General features: G+C 36.3%; 1 protein-coding gene across 1 annotated transcript in view; it reads right to left on the bottom strand.

Annotated features, from left to right (window-relative positions):
- The window catches only part of LOC128661205 (cytochrome P450 2C38), a 233,922-nt gene that overhangs the window by 74,584 nt on the left and 138,681 nt on the right, over positions 1-20,657 (bottom strand). The window contains exons 7-8 of the mRNA XM_053715461.1: positions 16,787-16,928; positions 7,473-7,660 (exon numbers count right to left, since the gene is read on the bottom strand). Coding sequence (XP_053571436.1) covers positions 7,473-7,660; positions 16,787-16,928 — 330 coding nt within the window. The remainder of the gene's footprint in view (positions 1-7,472; positions 7,661-16,786; positions 16,929-20,657) is intronic.

The raw sequence follows: 20,657 nt of genomic DNA, 5'->3' as shown, positions 1-20,657 counted from the left end.
AGTATATAAAGGTATAGATATATACAGATATATATATAGATGAGTATATAAAGGTATAGATATATACAGATGTGTATAGATGAGTATATAAAGGTATAGATATATACAGATATATATAGATGAGTATATAAAGGTATACATATATATAGATATATATATAGTTGAGTATATAAAGGTATAGATATTTACAGATGTGTATAGATGAGTATATAAGGTATAGATATATACAGATATATATATATATATATATATATATATATATAGATGAGTATATAAAGGTATAGATATATACAGATGTGTATAGATGAGTATATAAAGGTATAGATATATACAGAGTCAGATATATATAGATGAGTATATAAATGTATAGATATATACAGATATCCATATAGATGAGTATATAAAGGTATAGATATATACAGATATACATATAGATGAGTATATAAAGGTATAGATATACAGATGTGTATAGAAATATCTATTTATAAATACATAAAACATATTCTGCTATGTACAGAGCACTGGAATGTGAAATGTTTACAGTAAATACACACTACAAAACTTTATTAACTATGAATATTTCATAGATACGATTTTACATGTATTCATCTACTTAAAGGGACTTTTTTTTTCCTTTCATGCTTCAGAAAGAGCAGACATTTTAAACAATTTTCCAATGTATTTCTATTATCTAATTTGCTTCATTCTCTTGATATTATTTGTTAAAAATAATATCTAAATAGGCTCAGTAGCTGTTGATTGTGGCTGCACATAGATGCCTCATGTGATTGGCTCACCCATGTGCATTTATATTTCTTCAACCAAGGATATCTAAAGAATTAAGCAATTAAGCAATATAAGTAAATTGAAATGTTGTTTAAAATTGTATTTTCTATCCCTTCATCGGCAAAAGGTTCCAATGCACTACTATTTATGTCTATATTTTTGTAATTATGTATTTATGTATTTATATGTGTACATATGTATTTATGTATTTATATGTGTACATATGTATTTATGTATTTATATGTGTACATATGTATTTATGTGTTTATATGTGTACATATGTATTTATGTATTTATATGTGTGTATATATGTATTTATATGTGTATATATGTATTTATATGTGTGTGTATATATATATATATATATATATATATATATATGTTTATATGTGTATATATGTATTTATGTATTTATATGTGTACACAGGTATTTTTGTATTTATATGTGTACATACTGTATGTATTTATATGTTTATATGTGTACATATGTATTTATGTATTTATATGTGTACATACTGTATGTATTTATGTGTTTATATGTGTACATATGTATTTATGTAAAAAAGGGGGAATTTTATGTGAATGGAACAAATTGCAAAAGTTTCATTAATTTACTAACGCCTAGATTTAGAGTTTTGTAGCCAAAGGGGTGCGTTAGCTACGTGTGCTTTTTTCTGGCCGCACCTTTTAAATACCGCTGGTATTTAGAGTTCACAGAATGGCTGGGTTTTCAGTGCGTTAGGCTCCAAAAAGGGAGCGTAGAGCATAATTTAACGCCACTGCAACTCTCGATACCAGCGGTGCTTACGGACGCGGCGAGCTTCAAAAACGTGCTCGTGCACGATTCCGCCATAGAAAACAATGGGGCTGTTTGAGCTGAAAAAAAAAGAAGCCACGTTCAGCTCCTAACGCAGCCCCATTGTTTTCTATGGGGAAACACTTCCTACGTCTGCACCTAACACCCTAACATGTACCCCGAGTCTAAACACCCCTAACCTTACACTTATTAACCCCTAATCTGCCACCCCCGCTATCGCTGACACCTGCATATTTTTTTTAACCCCTAATCTGCCGCTCCGTAAACCGCCGCTACTTACATTATCCCTATGTACCCCTAATCTGCTGCCCCTAACACCGCCGACCCCTATATTATATTAATTAACCCCTAATCTGCCCCCCACAACGTCGCCTCCACCTGCCTACACTTATTAACCCCTAATCTTCTGACCGGACCGCGCCACTATTATAATAAAGTTATTAACCCCTAATCCGCCTCACTCCCGCCTCAATAACCCTATAATAAATAGTATTAACCCCTAATCTGCCCTCCCTAACATCGCCGACACCTAACTTCAAACATTAACCCCTAATCTGCCGACTGGAGCTCACCGCTATTCTAATAAATGTATTAACCCCTAAAGCTAATTCTAACCCTAACCCTAACACCCCCCTAAATTAAATATAATTTTTATCTAACGAAATAAATTAACTATTATTAAATAACTTATTCCTATTTAAAGCTAAATACTTACCTGTAAAATAAACCCTAATATAGCTACAATATAAATTATAATTATATTGTAGCTATTTTAGGATTAATATTTATTTTACAGGCAACTTTGTAATTATATTAACCAGGTACAATAGCTATTAAATAGTTAATAACTATTTAATAGTTACCTAGTTAAAATAATTACAAAATTACCTGTAAAATAAATCCTAACCTAAGTTACAATTAAACCTAACACTACACTATCAATAAATTATTTAAATACAATACCTACAAATAACTACAATGAAATAAACTAACTAAAGTACAAAAAATAAAAAAGAACTAAGTTACAAAAAATAAAAAAATATTTACAAACATTAGAAAAATATTACAACAATTTTAAACTAATTACACCTACTCTAAGCCCCCTAATAAAATAACAAAGCCCCCCAAAATAAAAAAATGCCCTACCCTATTCTAAATTTAAAAAGTTCAAAGCTCTTTTACCTTACCAGCCCTGAACAGGGCCCTTTGCGGGGCATGCCCCAAAGAATTCAGCTCTTTTGCCTGTAAAAAAAACACATACAATACCCCCCCCCAACATTACAACCCACCACCCACATACCCCTAATCTAACCCAAACCCCCCTTAAATAAACCTAACACTAAGCCCCTGAAGATCTTCCTACCTTATCTTCACCATACCAGGTTCACCGATCCGTCCTCGGAAGTCTTGATCCAAGCCTCTGAAGTGTTGATCCAAGCCCAAGCGGGGGGCTGAAGAGTGACGTCCATCCTCGGGCTGAAGTCTGGATCCAAGCGGCGGCTGAAGAACTCCATCATCGGGCTTAAATCGGAAGTCCATCATCGGGATGAAGTCTTCTATCAAGCCGCATCTTCAATCTTCTTTCTTCTGGAGCGGAGCGGAGCCATCTTCTTTCCAACCGACGCGGATCCAACCTCTTCAACCGACGCCTACTCGCTGAATGACGGTTCCTTTAAATGACGTCATCCAAGATGGAGTCCCTCGAATTCCGATTGGCTGATAGGATTCTATCAGCCAATCGGAATTAAGGTAGGAAAATTCTGATTGGCTGATGGAATCAGCCAATCAGAATCAAGTTCAATCCGATTGGCTGATCCAATCAGCCAATCAGATTGAGCTTGCATTCTATTGGCTGATCGGAATCAGCCAATCAGAATATTCCTACCTTAATTCCGATTGGCTGATAGAATCCTATCAGCCAATCGGAATTCGAGGGACGCCATCTTGGATGACGTCATTTAAAGGAACCATCATTCGGCGAGTAGGCGTCGGTTGAAGAGGTTGGATCCGCGTCGGTTGGAAAGAAGATGGCTCCGCTCTGCTCCAGAAGAAAGAAGATTGAAGATGCGGCTTGATAGAAGACTTCATCCCGATGATGGACTTCGGACTTCAGCCCGATGATGGAGTTCTTCAGCCTCCGCTTGGATCCAGACTTCAGCCCGAGGATGGACGTCACTCTTCAGCCCCCCGCTTGGGCTTGGATCAACACTTCCGAGGCTTGGATCAAGACTTCCGAGGACGGATCGGTTAACCTGGTATGGTGAAGATAAGGTAGGAAGATCTTCAGGGGCTTAGTGTTAGGTTTATTTAAGGGGGGTTTGGGTTAGATTAGGGGTATGTGGGTGGTGGGTTGTAATGTTGGGGGGGGTATTGTATGTGTTTTTTTTACAGGCAAAAGAGCTGAATTCTTTGGGGCATGCCCCGCAAAGGGCCCTGTTCAGGGCTGGTAAGGTAAAAGAGCTTTGAACTTTTTAAATTTAGAATAGGGTAGGGCATTTTTTTATTTTGGGGGGCTTTGTTATTTTATTAGGGGACTTAGAGTAGGTGTAATTAGTTTAAAATTGTTGTAATATTTTTCTAATGTTTGTAAATATTTTTTTATTTTTTGTAACTTAGTTCTTTTTTATTTTTTGTACTTTAGTTAGTTTATTTAATTGTATTTATTTGTAGATATTGTATTTAATTAATTTATTGATAGTGTAGTGTTAGGTTTAATTGTAGATAATTGTAGGTATTTTATTTAATTAATTTATTGATCGTGTAGTGTTAGGTTTAATTGTAACTTAGGTTAGGATTTATTTTACAGGTAATTTTGTAATTATTTTAACTATTTTAGCTATTAAATAGTTCTTAACTATTTAATAGCTATTGTACCTGGTTAAAATAAATACAAAGTTACCTGTAAAATAAATATAAATCCTAAAATAGCTATAATATAATTATAATTTATATTGTAGCTATATTAGGGTTTATTTTACAGGTAAGTATTTAGCTTTAAATTGGATTAATTTATTTAATAAGAGTTAATTTATTTCGTTAGATTTAAATTATATTTAACTTAGGGGGGTGTTAGTGTTAGGGTTAGACTTAGCTTTAGGGGTTAATCCATTTATTACAGTAGCGGCGAGATTCGGTCGGCAGATTTGGGGTTAATAATTGAAGTTAGGTGTCGGCGATGTTAGGGAGGGCAGATTAGGGGTTAATACTATTTATTATAGGGTTATTGAGGCGGGAGTGAGGCAGATTAGGGGTTAATAACTTTATTATAGTAGCGGTGCGGTCCGCTCGGCAGATTAGGGGTTAATAAGTGTAGGCAGGTGGAGGCGACGTTGAGGGGGGCAGATTAGGGGTTAATAAATATAATATAGGGGTCAGCGGTGTTAGGGGCAGCAGATTAGGGGTACATAAGGATAACGTAGGTGGCGGCGCTTTTCGGTCGGCAGATTAGGGGTTAATTATTGTAGGTAGCTGGCGGCGACGTTGTGGGGGGAAGGTTAGGGGTTAATAAATATAATATAGGGGTCGGCGGTGTTAGGGGCAGCAGATTAGGGGTACATAAGTATAACGTAGGTGGCGGTCGGCAGATTAGGGGTTAAAAAAATTTAATCGAGTAGCGGCGATGTGGGGGGACATAGGTAGTTTATGGGTGTTAGTGTACTTTAGAGTACAGTAGTTAAGAGCTTTATAAACCGGCGTTAGCCCAGAAAGCTCTTAACTACTGACTTTTTTCTGCGGCTGGAGTCTTGTCATTAGATTTCTAATGCTCACTTCAGACACGACTCTAAATACCGGCGTTAGAAAGATCCCATTGAAAAGATAGGATACGCAAATGACGTAAGGGGATCTGCGGTATGGAAAAGTCGCGGCTGGAAAGTGAGCGTTAGACCCTTTAATGACTGACTCTAAATACCGGCGGTATCCCAAAACCAGCGTTAGGAGCCACTAACGCTGGTTTTGACGGCTACCGCCCAACTCTAAATCTAGGCCAGTGTTACTAAAGTGTAGAATTCCTCAAACACTTAATCTCAAAATAAATTTTGAGAACCATTTATAAACTTTTAGTGGTGCAGACCCATAAAATAATTATAACATAAAGGTTTAAGAAGAAAAGTGGCACACAATAGGAAGAAGGTATTCCATTTACATGGGTTACCCAATATTTATGTATTTATATGTGTATATATGTATTTATGTGTTTATATGTGTACATATGTATTTATGTGTTTATATGTGTACATATGTATTTATGTGTTTATATGTGTACACATGTATTTATGTATTTATATATGTACATATGTATTTATGTATTTATATGTGTACATATGTATTTATGTGTTTATATGTGTACATATGTATTTATGTGTTTATATGTGTACATATGTATTTATGTATTTATATGTGTATATACGTGTTTACAAACTTATATACACATATAAATACATATGTACACACATATAGACATATATACATACATACATATACATCTTTAGACATGTATATCTATGTTAAAGCCCATTTTTCCTAATTCCTGAGACCTCATATCTCTGAGCCCTTATAACTTTTTTGTTCAATATTTTTTTGAATATTTTTTTTAGAAGTGTTATTATAAGTGTAAGTCTACTTTGTAATATATTTTATGATGTGTTTTGTGACACTTTTTTGTTTGTTTTTTGACAAACAGTTAAAGGGACAGTCAAGTCCAAAATAAACCTTCATGAGTTAAATAGGGCATGTCATTTTAAACAACTTTCCAATTTATTTTGATCACCAATTTTGCATTGTTCTCTTGGTATTCTTAGTTGATAAGCTAAACCTAGGAGGTTCATATGCTAATTTCTTAGATCTTGAAGAGCGCTTCTAATCTGACAGTTTTTTTTCACTACTAGAGGGCATTAGTTCATGTGTATCCTATAAATAACATTGAGCTCACGCACATGAAGTTACCTAAGAGTGAGCACTGATTGGCTAAAATGCAAGTCTGTCAAAAGAACTGAAATAAGCGTGCAGTTTGCAGAGGCTTAGATACAAGGTAATCACAGAGGTAGAACGTGTATTATTATAACAGTGTTGGTTATGACAAACTAGGGAACTGGTAATAAAGTGTTTATCTGTCTTTTTAAACAACAGAAATTCTAGTGTTAACTGTCCCTTTAACCAGAACTCTGAGGACTCGGAATCCCGATGAGTATTAACCTTAATTGCACTCAAACAATTGCGTTTACTTTCAACTTGTAATACGAGGGAAAAACCCTACGTGAGCAAACACCCGCAACAAACCTGTTTTGCTCGTACGTAACTGTTAGAGTTCCACTCATAATCTGACCCAAAGTGTCAAAATACCTCTAGGTAAATACCCCGGGGTGTCTAAATTCTTCAAATATATGCATACTATTGTGTAGCGGTTTTGGATTGGGTGACTGTTAAATAGCTTACACTCCAAGCAAAGCAAATCTTAGCTTTATCCAACAAATCCATCTTTGTAGTATTTGGCTTATATTTGCTTTAAATTATTTGCAATGAATATTCCTAAGATCAACACAACATAATGAATCTATTTCAAGGTATTTTTCTGTAGCTTCACTAGTTTTGTAGAAATGGTTATAATAAAAACTAACTTTTTTAAAAAAAAATCACAATTTTCCTCATTAAATCAATGTTTATACTATATACCTATATCGAGTATCACAATGTGTCTGCTAAAAAAGATGTATAATATGTGTGGCTGCACTTAACAAGGGAGCGGATAATTATGGTGAAACCAATACTGAGCAAAAATACCAAAATGGCCGGTGCCATCTCAGAATGGAAACTGGGCAAACCTCTGTCATTGAGGGATTAACTGAATGATTTTGATACCAGAACGAGTTACCTTTGGGATGGTGAATCCATGGAACTGCGTATCCATGGTTACTGCATGACCGATTCCTTCAGTCACCAGGTTTAGGAACCGCTGGGTTTCATGAATAACGGCATTGGTGTACGGCATTTGTGCTTTATCCATCATCCCAGCAGGGCGTAGAGACCCTGTAACCTCATCTATCTCCTTTTGTACTTTTGCTGAAAGGTAGAAAAAGAGAAACTGCTGTTGGATTGTTATATTGTTTTATATAGTGTATGTATATTATTTTTTTATTTTATGTTTTATTTAAAAAAATTTAAAGAAACCGGAAACACCAACATTTTCTTTTATGATTCAGATAGAACAAACCATTTGAAACAACTTTTCAATTTACTTCTATTATCAAATTGTCTTCATTCTCTTGTTATCCTTTTCTGAAGGAACATCATTGCACTACTTGCAGCTAGCTGAACACATCTAGTTAGCCAATCACAAGAGACAAATGTGTGCAGGCACCAATCAGCAGCAACTCCCACTAGTGTAGGATATGTGCGTATTATTTTTCAACAAGGGATAACAAGAGAACAAATCACATTTGAAAATAGAAGTTAATTTCCTGCAAATTTATACTGCAGTGCCTCGTCATTAACCCTTTCTTTTTAGTTTCTGAATTGTACAGCTCTAACTCCCCCCACACATTTCCTTCTATGTCTGTCGCTATAGCCACTGTTCTGGTAAGAGGGCAAACTTTGGAAAAGAGCAAACCATGTCACTTCCTGTGACGTTACATCAGTTGTTTCACACATTTTGGAGCTAATGTGCATGCGTGCCAGTGTCATCACATTCCTGGCCGCATACGTCACTGCTAAAATATTTAGAGCTGTGAAATTTAGGAACCCTTTCTAGAGCGCATGCGGGGGATTTTGTATCACAAATAGTGCGCTCATGGAAAGCTGTTTATTAGGCTCCTCGGCAATATTCGGAACTCCGCCCCCCACTGCAACTACTCCCATTACTAATGTAAAGCTGAGTCTCGTGCTCGTGCATGAGAAACAGCCCCCGCCACTCGGCTATAGCCGCTGCTTCTTCTGATGATCCAATGCAGTTTTTCTTCATTTTTTTAATGAAAGATAATGACATTGAACGGAGCCTGTGAAAAGCTGCATTGGATCATCAGAAGAAGCAGCGGCTATAGCCGAGTGGCGGTGGCTGTTTCTCATGCACGAGCACGGAGACTCAGCTTTACATTAGTAATGGGAGTAGTTGCAGTGGGAGGCGGAGTTCTGAATAATGCCAAGGAGCCTAATAAACAGCTTTCCATGAGCGCACCATTTGTGATACAAAATCCCACGCATGCGCTCTAGAAAGGGTTCCTGAATTTCACAGCTCTAAATATTTTAGCAGTGACGTATGCGGCCAGGTATGTGATGATGCTGGCACGCATGCGCATTAGCTCCAAAATGTGTGAAACAGCTGATGAAACGTCACAGGAAGTGACATGGTTTGCTCTTTTCCAAAGTTCGCCCTCTTACCAGAACACCACCTTTCTTTGGGTAAAATGCAGAAGTGAATAGGGATTATCTGCTGGAGCTGCCTAGAAGCTGTGAACTCAGTTAAAATACAATGCTTCTGTCTAAACACTGATAAGGGGGATGGAGACAGCACAGCTTTGTAACTAATTTTACTTATTTTTGAAAATTATTTTAAAATACTTGCCAGCAATTTTTACACAATTTTTTATGCAAACAATTTTTACTTAAAGGGACAGTCTAGGCCAAAATAAACTTTTATGATTCAGATAGAGCATGTAATTTTTAACAATTTTCCAATTTACTTTTATCACCAATTTTGCTTTGTTCTCTTGGAATTCTTAGTTGAAAGCTTAACCTAGGAGGTTCATATGCTAATTTCTTAGACCTTGAAGCCCACCTATTTCAGATTGCATTTTAACAGTTTTTCACCACTAGAGGGTGTTAGTTCACGTATTTCATATAGATAACACTGTGCTCGTGCACGAGAAGTTATCTGGGAGCAGGCACTGATTGGCTAGACTGCAAGTCTGTCAAAAGAACTGAAATAAAGGGGCAGTTTGCAGAGGCTTAGATACAAGATAATCACAGAGGTTAAAAGTATATTATTATAAATGTGTTAGTTATGCAAAACTGGGAAATGGGTAATAAGGGGATTATCTATCTTTTAAAACAATAAAAATTCTGGTGTAGACTGTCCCTTTAATTAGCCCTTTTAAGATATGCACAGATCTCAACCTGTTTCAAGGCACTTTAAAAATAAAAAGAACATTTTCTTCTAAGTGAAGAACATAGTAATGTAAAATATTCATAACTCCCTTCAGCTTTAGTGCTGTTGGTTTAATGTGGTGTCGGGTTAGCATGCGAGCAATAAATGTTTTTTTTGTTTTAAAACAGTGCGTTAAATTAAACTCCATGAGGAGAAGTTAACACGGTTGCAATATCCGATCTCCTAAAGTTAGCGCATCCAAACTTTTGCTCTTGCGCTAACTTTTTACTTTGTAATCCGTGCACAAACCCCCTCTGTATTATAAGTTTAGTAAGACTAATTCACAGATTTGTACCCGCTACTCATCACAGCTGCAAGGTTTGAGTGACTCTCCATTTTTATCAGTGCAGCATCTATCTGGCAGCCATTCACCTCTCTGTGCATAGAACAAGCTCTATTGTAAAGACCACCAGCATCATATAAACCGTACAGAACAAATTCATTAAAAGGGATAAAACCCCCAGATAAAACAGCCCTCTCAAACATACGCACAACGGAAGCGTTAAAGAAGTAAAAGAAAACTGAGAGGAGCACTTTAGCTATAAAATAGTGAGATGCAACAGTAAGACAAGAGTCTGGATTTCTGTATGTCTAGTGTAGGTAACGCTCGCCTAGATCACGAGTTTTGTCGGTAAGGCTGTGCGGTGCTAATGCTCCTTTTTTTCTTACCGCTCCCTTTAAACAACGCTGGTATTACGAGTTTTCTTTAAGCCGGTGTTGACCTCAGAAAAGTGAGCGTTGAGCAAAATTTAGCTCCACATCTCTCGATACCAGCGTTGCTTAAGTCAGCGGTAAGCTGGCTGAACGTGCTCGTGCACGATTTCCCCATAGGAAACAATGGGGCAGAGCTGGCTGAAAAAAACCTAACACCTACAAAAAAGCAGCGTTCAGCTCCTAACGCAGACCCATTGTTTCCTATGGGAAAATAAAAGTTATGTCTGCACCTAACACCCTTACATGAACCCCGAGTCTAAACACCCCTAATCTTACACTTATTAACCCCTAATCTGCCACCCCCGACATCGTCGCCACCTGCATTATACTATTAACCCCTAATCTGCCACTCCGGACCCCGCCGCCACCTACATTATACTTATAAACCCCTAATCTGCTGCCCCCAACATCGCAGACACCTACATTATAGTTATTAACCCCTAATCTGCCCCCCCAATGTCGCTGCAACTATATTAAATTTATTAACCCCTAATCTGCCGCCGCCAACGTCGCCAACGTCGCCACCACTATAATAAATTTATTAACCCCTAAACCTAAGTCTAACCCTAACACCCCCCTAATTTAAATATAATTTAAATAAATCTAAATAAAATAACTACAATTAAATAAATTATTCCTATTTAAAACTAAATACTTACCTATAAAATAAACCATAAGATAGCTGCAATGTTACTAATAGTTACATTGTAGCTAGCTTATGATTTATTTTTATTTTCCAGGCAAGTTTGTATTTATTTTAACTAGGTACAATAGTTATTAAATAGTTATTAACTATTTAATAGCTACCTAGTTAAAATAAGTACAAAATGACCTGTAAAATAAATCCTAACCTAAGTTACAATTACACCTAACACTACACTATCATTAAATAAATTACCTAAACTACCTACAATTAATTACAATTAAATTAAATAAACTAAATTACGGAAAACCCCCCCCACTAAATTATAGAAAAGAAAAAAAGAATTACAAGAATTTTAAACTAATTACACCTAATCTAATCCCCCTAATAAAATAAAAAAGCCCCCCAAAATAATAAAATTTCCCTACCCTATACTAAATTACAAATAGCCCTTAAAAGGGCCTTTTGCGGGGCATTGCCCCAAAGTAATCAGCTCTTTTACCTGTAAAAGAAAAATACAATACCCCCCAACATTAAAATCCACCACCCACACACCCCTACTCTAAAACCCACCCAATCCCCCCTCAATAAAACCTAACACTACCCCCTTGAAGATCACCCTACCTTGAGCCGTCTTCACCCAGCCGGGCACAAGTGATCATCTGATCCAACCAGAAGTCTTCATTCGATGGGGCAGAAGAGGACATCCAGACCGGCCGAAGTCTTCACCCTATCCGGGCAGAATAGGACATCTGGACCGGCAGAGGGCTTCATCCAAGCGGCATCTTCTATCTTCTTCCATCCGACGAGGAGCGACTCCATCTTGAAGACATCCGGCGTGGAGCATCCTTCCAGCACGACGGACTAACGACGAATGACGGTTTCTTTAAATGATGTCATCCAAGATGGCGTCCCTCGAATTCTGATTGGCTTATAGGATTCTATCAGCCAATCGGAATTAAGGTAGGAAAAATCTGATTGGTTGATTTAATTAGCCAATCTGATTGAAGTTAAATCCGATTGGCTGATTGGATCAGCCAATAGAATGTGAGGCAGGAGTGCGACGGTTTAGGGGTTAATACATTTATTAAAGTGGCGGTGATGTCCGGTCGGCAGATTAGGGTTAATAATTGTAGGAAGGTGGCGGCGACGTTGGGGGCGGTAGATTAGGGGTTAATAAATATAATGTAGGTGTTGGCGATGTTAGGGGCAGCAGATTAGGGGTTCATAGGTATAATGTAGGTGGCGGCGATGTCCGGTAGGCAGATTAGGGGGTAAAAAATTGTATTTTAGTGTTTGCCATGTGGGGGGGCCTCGGTTTAGGGGTTAATAGGTAGTTTATGGGTGTTAGTGTACTTGTTAGCACTTTAGTTAAGAGTTCTATGTTACGGCGTTAGCCCATAAAACTCTTAACTACTGACTTTTATATGCGGTAGGAGTCTTGCCAGGAGAGGGCTACCGCTCACTTCTTCCAAGACTCGTAATACAGAGTTAGGCAAATCCCATAGAAAAGATAGGATACGCAATTGACGTAAGGGGATTTGCGGTAGCCTCGAGTCGTGGAAGAAAAGTGAGCGGTACACCTGTACCTGCCAGACTCGTAATACCAGCGGGCGTTAAAAAGCAGAGTTGGGACCTCTCAACGCTGCTTTTTAAGGCTAATGCCAAACTCGTGATCTGTTTCCAAAGCTGTTATGGAATTGTGTTACTGTTTAGCAATAGTTTCTCATTCCATGTGAGAGATTTCTTGTATTGGTCACTTAGGGCTAGATTATAAGTGGAGCGCTAATTTAACATGAACCCGTAAACGGGGAGGGGGGGGTTAATGTTAGAAGATTCTTTTTTTTATTTAAACAAAAGAGCTGGATCACTTTAGGACAATGTCCTACAAAAGGCCCTTTTAAGGGCTAATTGTAGTTTATTTTCAGACTAGTTTTTTTTTTATTTTGGGGTTGTCTTGCCATCTTGTTTATTAGAAGATCATTTGTACTGTTTTTTTACAGTAAACAGAAGAATGATTTACAATATCAAGAACCATGTGTCACTATCTTCTTTTAGTAATAGATATTTGTAAAAGATAAACCAGGTTCTGTACAATGAGGTTTGGAACTTTTGCTGACATTTTAAACCTCATCACTTAGCGATTTTATGATTTGCAGTGTGAGAAATGTTAAAATCCCTTTCTTGAAGATGCAATAAGTAGCAGACACTTCTTCTTATGTAAATTCATCTTGTGCACTATTATCTTTTATTTTAGATGAAAATTTAGCCAAAATAGAAAAAAATGAGGTTTTCACAATAAATGAAATAAAAAAATATATAAAAACATTTAAAATATTCCCTGTATTCTAGGAATGTGTTTGTAGGTTTTGTGACCCTCCGAACGTAGAAGGTGGCCCTTTGTGTTGCTCAGCTATTTTCATGCCGAATTCATTCTTGTGGAACAACAAGACTTTAGCGTGCTGCTGTTGCACAAGAATGAATTTGGCGAATAAAACAGCCGAGTGGAACAAAGGGACATCTTCCTCCATATGCACAGCCCTACTGTATACTCATTATGCCTTTATACGAATGGTATTCAGATGGTTTAATACTTATCAAAAACACCACTCTATCCAATTGCAAAACACATCTATTTATCAAGCCGTCAACTTACTTGCATTCGACGGCACCAATACGCTCGCTTAAGATCGCCTAACATCGCTGCCGCGGACCTGAATAAATTCTCCAAAATTACCAAAAAAGCTGTCAAAAAGCCGCACACCAAGTACGGGGCGATGAGCAGTGGACTGTTGTTAACTAACAGTCATCGATCTCGCTGCTCTTCGGCTTTTTCCCAGCTTTATTGGTACCCTGTCACTAAACACCCACACTATACTATACTGTTTTACCCCTTATACCGCCACTCCCGGAGCCCACCGCAACTCTAATAAATGTATTAACCCTAAACCGCAGCTCACGGACCCCGCCGCAACTAAATAAAGTGTTTAACCCTTAAACCGCCGTTTCTGGAGCCCACCGCCACCTACATTATACTTATTAACCCCTAATCTTCCGCCCCCTACACCGCCGCCACCTAGATTATATTTATTAACCCCTAATCTGCCGCCCCCTACACCGCCGCCACCTACATTATATTTATTAACCCCTAATCTGCCCCCCCCTACACCGCCGCCACCTACCTACATTTATTAACCCCTAATCTGCCGCCTCAACGTCACTGCCACTATATTAAATTTATTAACCCCTAAACCTAAGTATAAACCTAACCCTAACACCCCCTAACTTAAATATAATTAAAATAAATCTAAATAAATATTCCTATCATTAACTAAATAATTCCTATTTAAAACTAAATACTTACCTGTAAAATAAATCATAAGATAGCTACAATATAACTAACAGTTACATTGTAGCTATTTTATGATTTATATTTATTTTACAGGCAACTTTGTATTTATTTTAACTAGGTAGAATAGTTATTAAATAGTTATTAACTATTTAATAACTTCCTAGTTAAAATAAAGACAAATATACCTGTAAAATAAAACCTAACCTAAGTTACAATGACACCTAACACTACACTATAATTAAATAAATTAACTAAACTAAATACAATTAAAAACAATTTAAAAAAATTATCTAAAGTACAAAAAAACAACAACACTAAATTACAGAAAATAATAAAATAATTACAAGTTTTTTAAACGAATTACACCTAATCTAATCCCCCTAATAAAATAAAAAAGACCCCCAAAATAATAAAAAGCCCTACCCTATACTAAATTACAAATAGCACTTAAAAGGGCCTTTTGCAGGGCATTGCCCCAAAGTAATCAGCTCTTTTACCTGTAAAAAAAAAGCACAATACCCCCCCCCCCCAACATTAAAACCCACACAACCAATCCTACTCTAAAACCCACCCAATCCCCCCTTAATAAAACCCCTTGAAGATCACCCTACCTTGAGAAGTCTTCACCCAACCGGGCTGAAGTCATCAACGAAGCCGGGCGAAGTGGTCCTTAACTATTATAACTATTAGTTATATTGTAGCTAGCTTAGGGTTTATTTTACAGGTAAGTATTTAGTTTTAAATAGGAATAATGTAGTTAATGATAGGAATATTTATTTAGATTTATTTTAATTATATTTAAGTTATGGGGTGTTAGGGTTAGGGTTAGACTTAGGTTGAGGGGTTAATAAATTTAATATAGTAGCGGTGACGTTGGGGGGCCGATTAGGGATTAATAAATGTAGGTAGGTGGCGGCAGTGTAGGGGGGAAGATTAGGGGTTAATAAGTATGATGTAGGTGGCAGCGGTGTCGGGCGGCAGATTAGGGGTTAATAAGTATAATGTAGTTGGCGGCAGTGTAGGGGGCGGCAGATTAGGGGTGTTTAGACTCGGGGTACATGTTAGGTTGTTAGGTGTAAACGTTACCATAGGAATCAATGGGATATGGGGCAGCAGTGAACATGAGCTTTCACTGCTTTCAGACTCCCATTGATTCCTATGGTATCCGCTGCCTACGCTGGGCTGGAATAGTGGCGAGCGTACCTGGTAGAAATTTAATAACTAGCAAAAGTAGTCAGATTGTGCTGAATTTGCATTCGGAAAACATCTGTAATGACGTAAGCATCGATCTGTATCGGACTGAGTCCGGCAGATCGTATGTTACGTCACACAATTCTACTTTTGCCGGTCTGTAGGGTTTGATAACTAAGGGGAATATTAACATGAATATTGTAAAGAATGGAATTCAGGCCTTTATTTGATTTTGTAGCCTAAAGTCTTAATGTAAAAAGGTTTTTTTCATTTCATTAATCACCATTTTAACAACATAGAGGTCTATTTATTAAAGGTCTGTTGGACCTGATCTGACAGTGCAGATCAGGTCCGACAGATCTCGCTGAATGCGGCGAGCAATACGCTCTCCATATTCAGCTTTGCACCAGCAGCTCTTGTGAGCTGTTGGTGCAACGCTGCCCCCTGCAGATTCGCGGCTAATCGGCAGCCAGTAGGGGGGTGTCAATCAACCCGATCACCCTCGATCAGGTTCAATTATGGCGATTCCTGTCCGCCTGCTCAGGTGGACAGGGTTATGGAGCAGCGGTCTTTAGACTCGCCAGAAACACGGGCCCTCAAGCTCCATCCGGAGCTTGATAAATGGCCCCATAGCCTTTAGAAACGACAAGTAATGCACATTATTTATACATCATTAACTCACAAAGGCAAAGTGAAATAACTTGTATTGGTTGTGATGATGTGTCAGCTTTTCATTGGCTTATTGTGTATAACTTATTATTTACTTGTATTGGTTGTGATGATGTGTCAGCTTTTCATTGGCTTATTGTGTATAACTTATTATTTACTTGTATTGGTTGTGATGATGTGTCAGCTTTTCATTGGCTTATTGTGTATAACTTATTATTTACTTGTATTGGTTGTGATGATGTGTCAGCTTTTCATTGGCTTATTGTGCATAACTTCAATATATCTTATTATTTACCCTAATCAACATGAGAATTAGGAGATAACGATGTTACTGTATTTATCAACTGCACCAATCAAAGGATCTTACATCACAAGCGAATTATAATTCTGATTTAAATGACTAGATGTGCATGACAAAAATAATAAGAGTCATATTTAGCGGTTGGATGAGAAGACAGAACTTCATGTCACTCTTACCCTGGACATCAGGGAAGTGAGCCATACAAACCACGCTGTACGTCAGGCTGTTAGAGATAGTGTCCGTCCCCGCTGCTAGCAGACCCATGGTTATCATAAGAAGCCCAGTATCACATAAATAGGATCCTGAATCTGGTCCCTCCTGGAGAAAAATATACAGAATAGAAATACACACAAGCATTATTATTGCTTTAGCTACTATTACTACTATTTGTTTGTTAAGTTCCACCATATTCGTCAATGCTGAGAACATGATGGTGGGGAATAAAGTTACATTGTATTGTATAAGACAATAAACGTATACAGTTACAATCTGTTGTATAAAACAATGAATTTATACAGTTACAATCTATTATATAAAACAATGAATTTATACAGTTACATTATATTGTATAAGACAATGAGCTTATACAGTTACATTACATTGTATTGTATAAGACAATAAACGTATACAGTTACAATCTGTTGTATAAAACAATGAATTTATACAGTTACATTATATTGTATAAGACAATGAGCTTATACAGTTACATTACATTGTATTGTATAAGACAATAAACTTATACAGTTACAATCTATTGTATAAAACAATGAATTTATACAGTTACATTATATTGTATAAGACAATGAGCTTATACAGTTACATTACATTGTATTGTATAAGACAATAAACTTATACAGTTACAATCTATTGTATAAAACAATGAATTTATACAGTTACATTATATTGTATAAGACAATGAGCTTATACAGTTACATTACATTGTATTGTATAAGACAATGAACGTATACAGTTACAATCTATTGTATAAAACAATGAATTTATACAGTTACAATCTATTATGTAAAACAATGAATTTATACAGTTACATTATATTGTATAAGACAATGAGCTTATACAGTTACATTACATTGTATTGTATAAGACAATAAACGTATACAGTTACAATCTGTTGTATAAAACAATGAATTTATACAGTTACAATCTATTATATAAAACAATGAATTTATACAGTTACATTATATTGTATAAGACAATGAGCTTATACAGTTACATTACATTGTATTGTATAAGACAATACACGTATACAGTTACAATCTATTATATAAAACAATGAATTTATACAGTTACATTATATTGTATAAGACAATGAGCTTATACAGTTACATTACATTGTATTGTATAAGACAATAAACGTATACAGTTACAATCTGTTGTATAAAACAATGAATTTATACAGTTACATTATATTGTATAAGACAATGAGCTTATACAGTTACATTACATTGTATTGTATAAGACAATAAACTTATACAGTTACAATCTATTGTATAAAACAATGAATTTATACAGTTACATTATATTGTATAAGACAATGAGCTTATACAGTTACATTACATTGTATTGTATAAGACAATAAACTTATACAGTTACAATCTATTGTATAAAACAATGAATTTATACAGTTACATTATATTGTATAAGACAATGAGCTTATACAGTTACATTACATTGTATTGTATAAGACAATGAACGTATACAGTTACAATCTATTGTATAAAACAATGAATTTATACAGTTACAATCTATTATGTAAAACAATGAATTTATACAGTTACATTATATTGTATAAGACAATGAGCTTATACAGTTACATTACATTGTATTGTATAAGACAATAAACGTATACAGTTACAATCTATTGTATAAAACAATGAATTTATACAGTTACATTATATTGTATAAGACAATGAGCTTATACAGTTACATTACATTGTATAAGACAATGAGCTTATACAGTTACATTACATTGTATTGTATGACAATAAACGTATACAGTTACCATCTATTATATAAAACAATGAATTTATACAGTTACATTATATTGTATAAGACAATGAGCTTATACAGTTACATTACATTGTATAAGACAATGAGCTTATACAGTTGCATTACATTGTATTGTATAAGACAATAAACGTATACAGTTACAATCTGTTGTATAAAACAATGAATTTATACAGTTACATTATATTGTATAAGACAATGAGCTTATACAGTTACATTACATTATATTGTATAAGACAATGAGCTTATACAGTTACATTACATTGTATTGTATAAGACAATGAGCTTATACAGTTACATTACATTGTATTGTATTGTGTAAGACAATAAACGTATACAGTTACAATCTATTATATAAAACAATGAATTTATACAGTTACATTATATTGTATAAGACAATGAGCTTATACAGTTACATTACATTGTATTGTATAAGACAATAAACGTATACAGTTACAATCTATTGTATAAAACAATGAATTTATACAGTTACCAGCTATAATATAAGGCATTGAGCTTATACAGTCTTATCCTATTGTTTAAGACAATGCGCTTATACAGTTACATTCTAGGGGGTTATATTCTATTGACTGATTAAACTAAGAATTAAAAATTCAGCCGATAGAAATGCAAGGGCACACCTATATAAGGGGGTATTTCACATTCAAGCTTCATTGTGCGGCAGTGACCGATTGAAGAGGACATCGGACGGACAATAAGAAGAAAAACAGCATTGGATGGGAGATGCAAGAAGAAGGGTTGGGTGGAATAGAAATGCCCCAACTGAGCTCCACCATAGATGGAGATGGAAGAGGAGTGTGGCCTTGGATAAGCAGCAGCTCATTTAGTAGCCGGATTCAAGTTTGGTGCATGGAAACTTTGGGGTTTAGCGTCAGGGTTTTTTGTGGGTGGGGGTGTCAGGAAAAGGTGAGTGACATTGGGCTATGTGAATATATCATATTGATTAATATTTCATTTATATGAAATATTACCTTGGGAAAGTTCTTACACAGATTTTTTTGACTGCCTGCTGATGAGATACACTTCAGACTCAGGACATCTGAGAGAACAAAGGGGAATATATATATATATATATATATATATAGATGTGTCATTTCAAAAGAACCTTTAGATCACTGTCTAAGAGATATACTTCCTACTAGATAACCACCTCCTGTGGTGACATGGACGCTCAGTCTGCACTTATATCTGAGATCTAGAGAATCTTAAGGAAAAATAGTTAAAGGGACAGTCAACACCAGAATTTTTGTTGTTTAAAAAGAAAGATAATCCCTTTATTACCCATTCCCCAGTGTTGCATAACCAACACTGTTATATGTTACCTTTGTGATTACCTTGTATCTATGCTTCTGCAAACTGCCCCCTTATTTCAGTTCTTTTGACAGACTTGCATTTTAGCCAATAGAATTCACGCCAGGGTAACTTCACGTGCAGGAGCTCTATGTTATCTATATGAAACACATGAACTAATGCCCTCTAGTGGGCAAAATGCATTCAGATTAGAGGCAGTCTTTAAGGTCTAGGAAACTAGCATATGAACCTCCTATGTTTAGCTTTCAACTAAGAATACCTAGAGGCCTATTTATCAAAGGTCTTGTGGACCTGATCCGACAGTGCGGATCAGGTCCGCAAGACCTCGCTGAATGCGGAGAGCTATACGCTCTCCGTATTCAGCATTGCACCATCAGCTCACAAGAGCTGCTGGTGCAACGTCGCCCCCTGCAGAATTGCGGCCAATCGGCCGCCAGCAGGGGGGTGTCAATCAACCCGATCGTACTCAATCCGGTTGAATTGCAGTGATTCCTGTCCGCCTGCTCAGAGCAGACGGACAGGTTATGGAGCAGCGGTCTTTGTGACCGCTGCTTCATAACTGCTGTTTTTGGCGAATCTGAAGACTTGCCAGAAACACGGACCATACGAAGCTTGATAAATGGGCCTCCAAGAGAACAAAGCACAATTGGTGATAAAAGTAAATTGGAAAGTTGTTTAAAATTACATTCT

The sequence above is a fragment of the Bombina bombina genome, chromosome 5, assembly GCF_027579735.1.
Source record: "Bombina bombina isolate aBomBom1 chromosome 5, aBomBom1.pri, whole genome shotgun sequence".
Taxonomy (NCBI): Eukaryota; Metazoa; Chordata; class Amphibia; order Anura; family Bombinatoridae; genus Bombina; species Bombina bombina.
The sequence above is the reverse complement of the archived record's forward strand: the minus strand, read 5'-3'. Positions and strand labels throughout refer to the sequence as shown.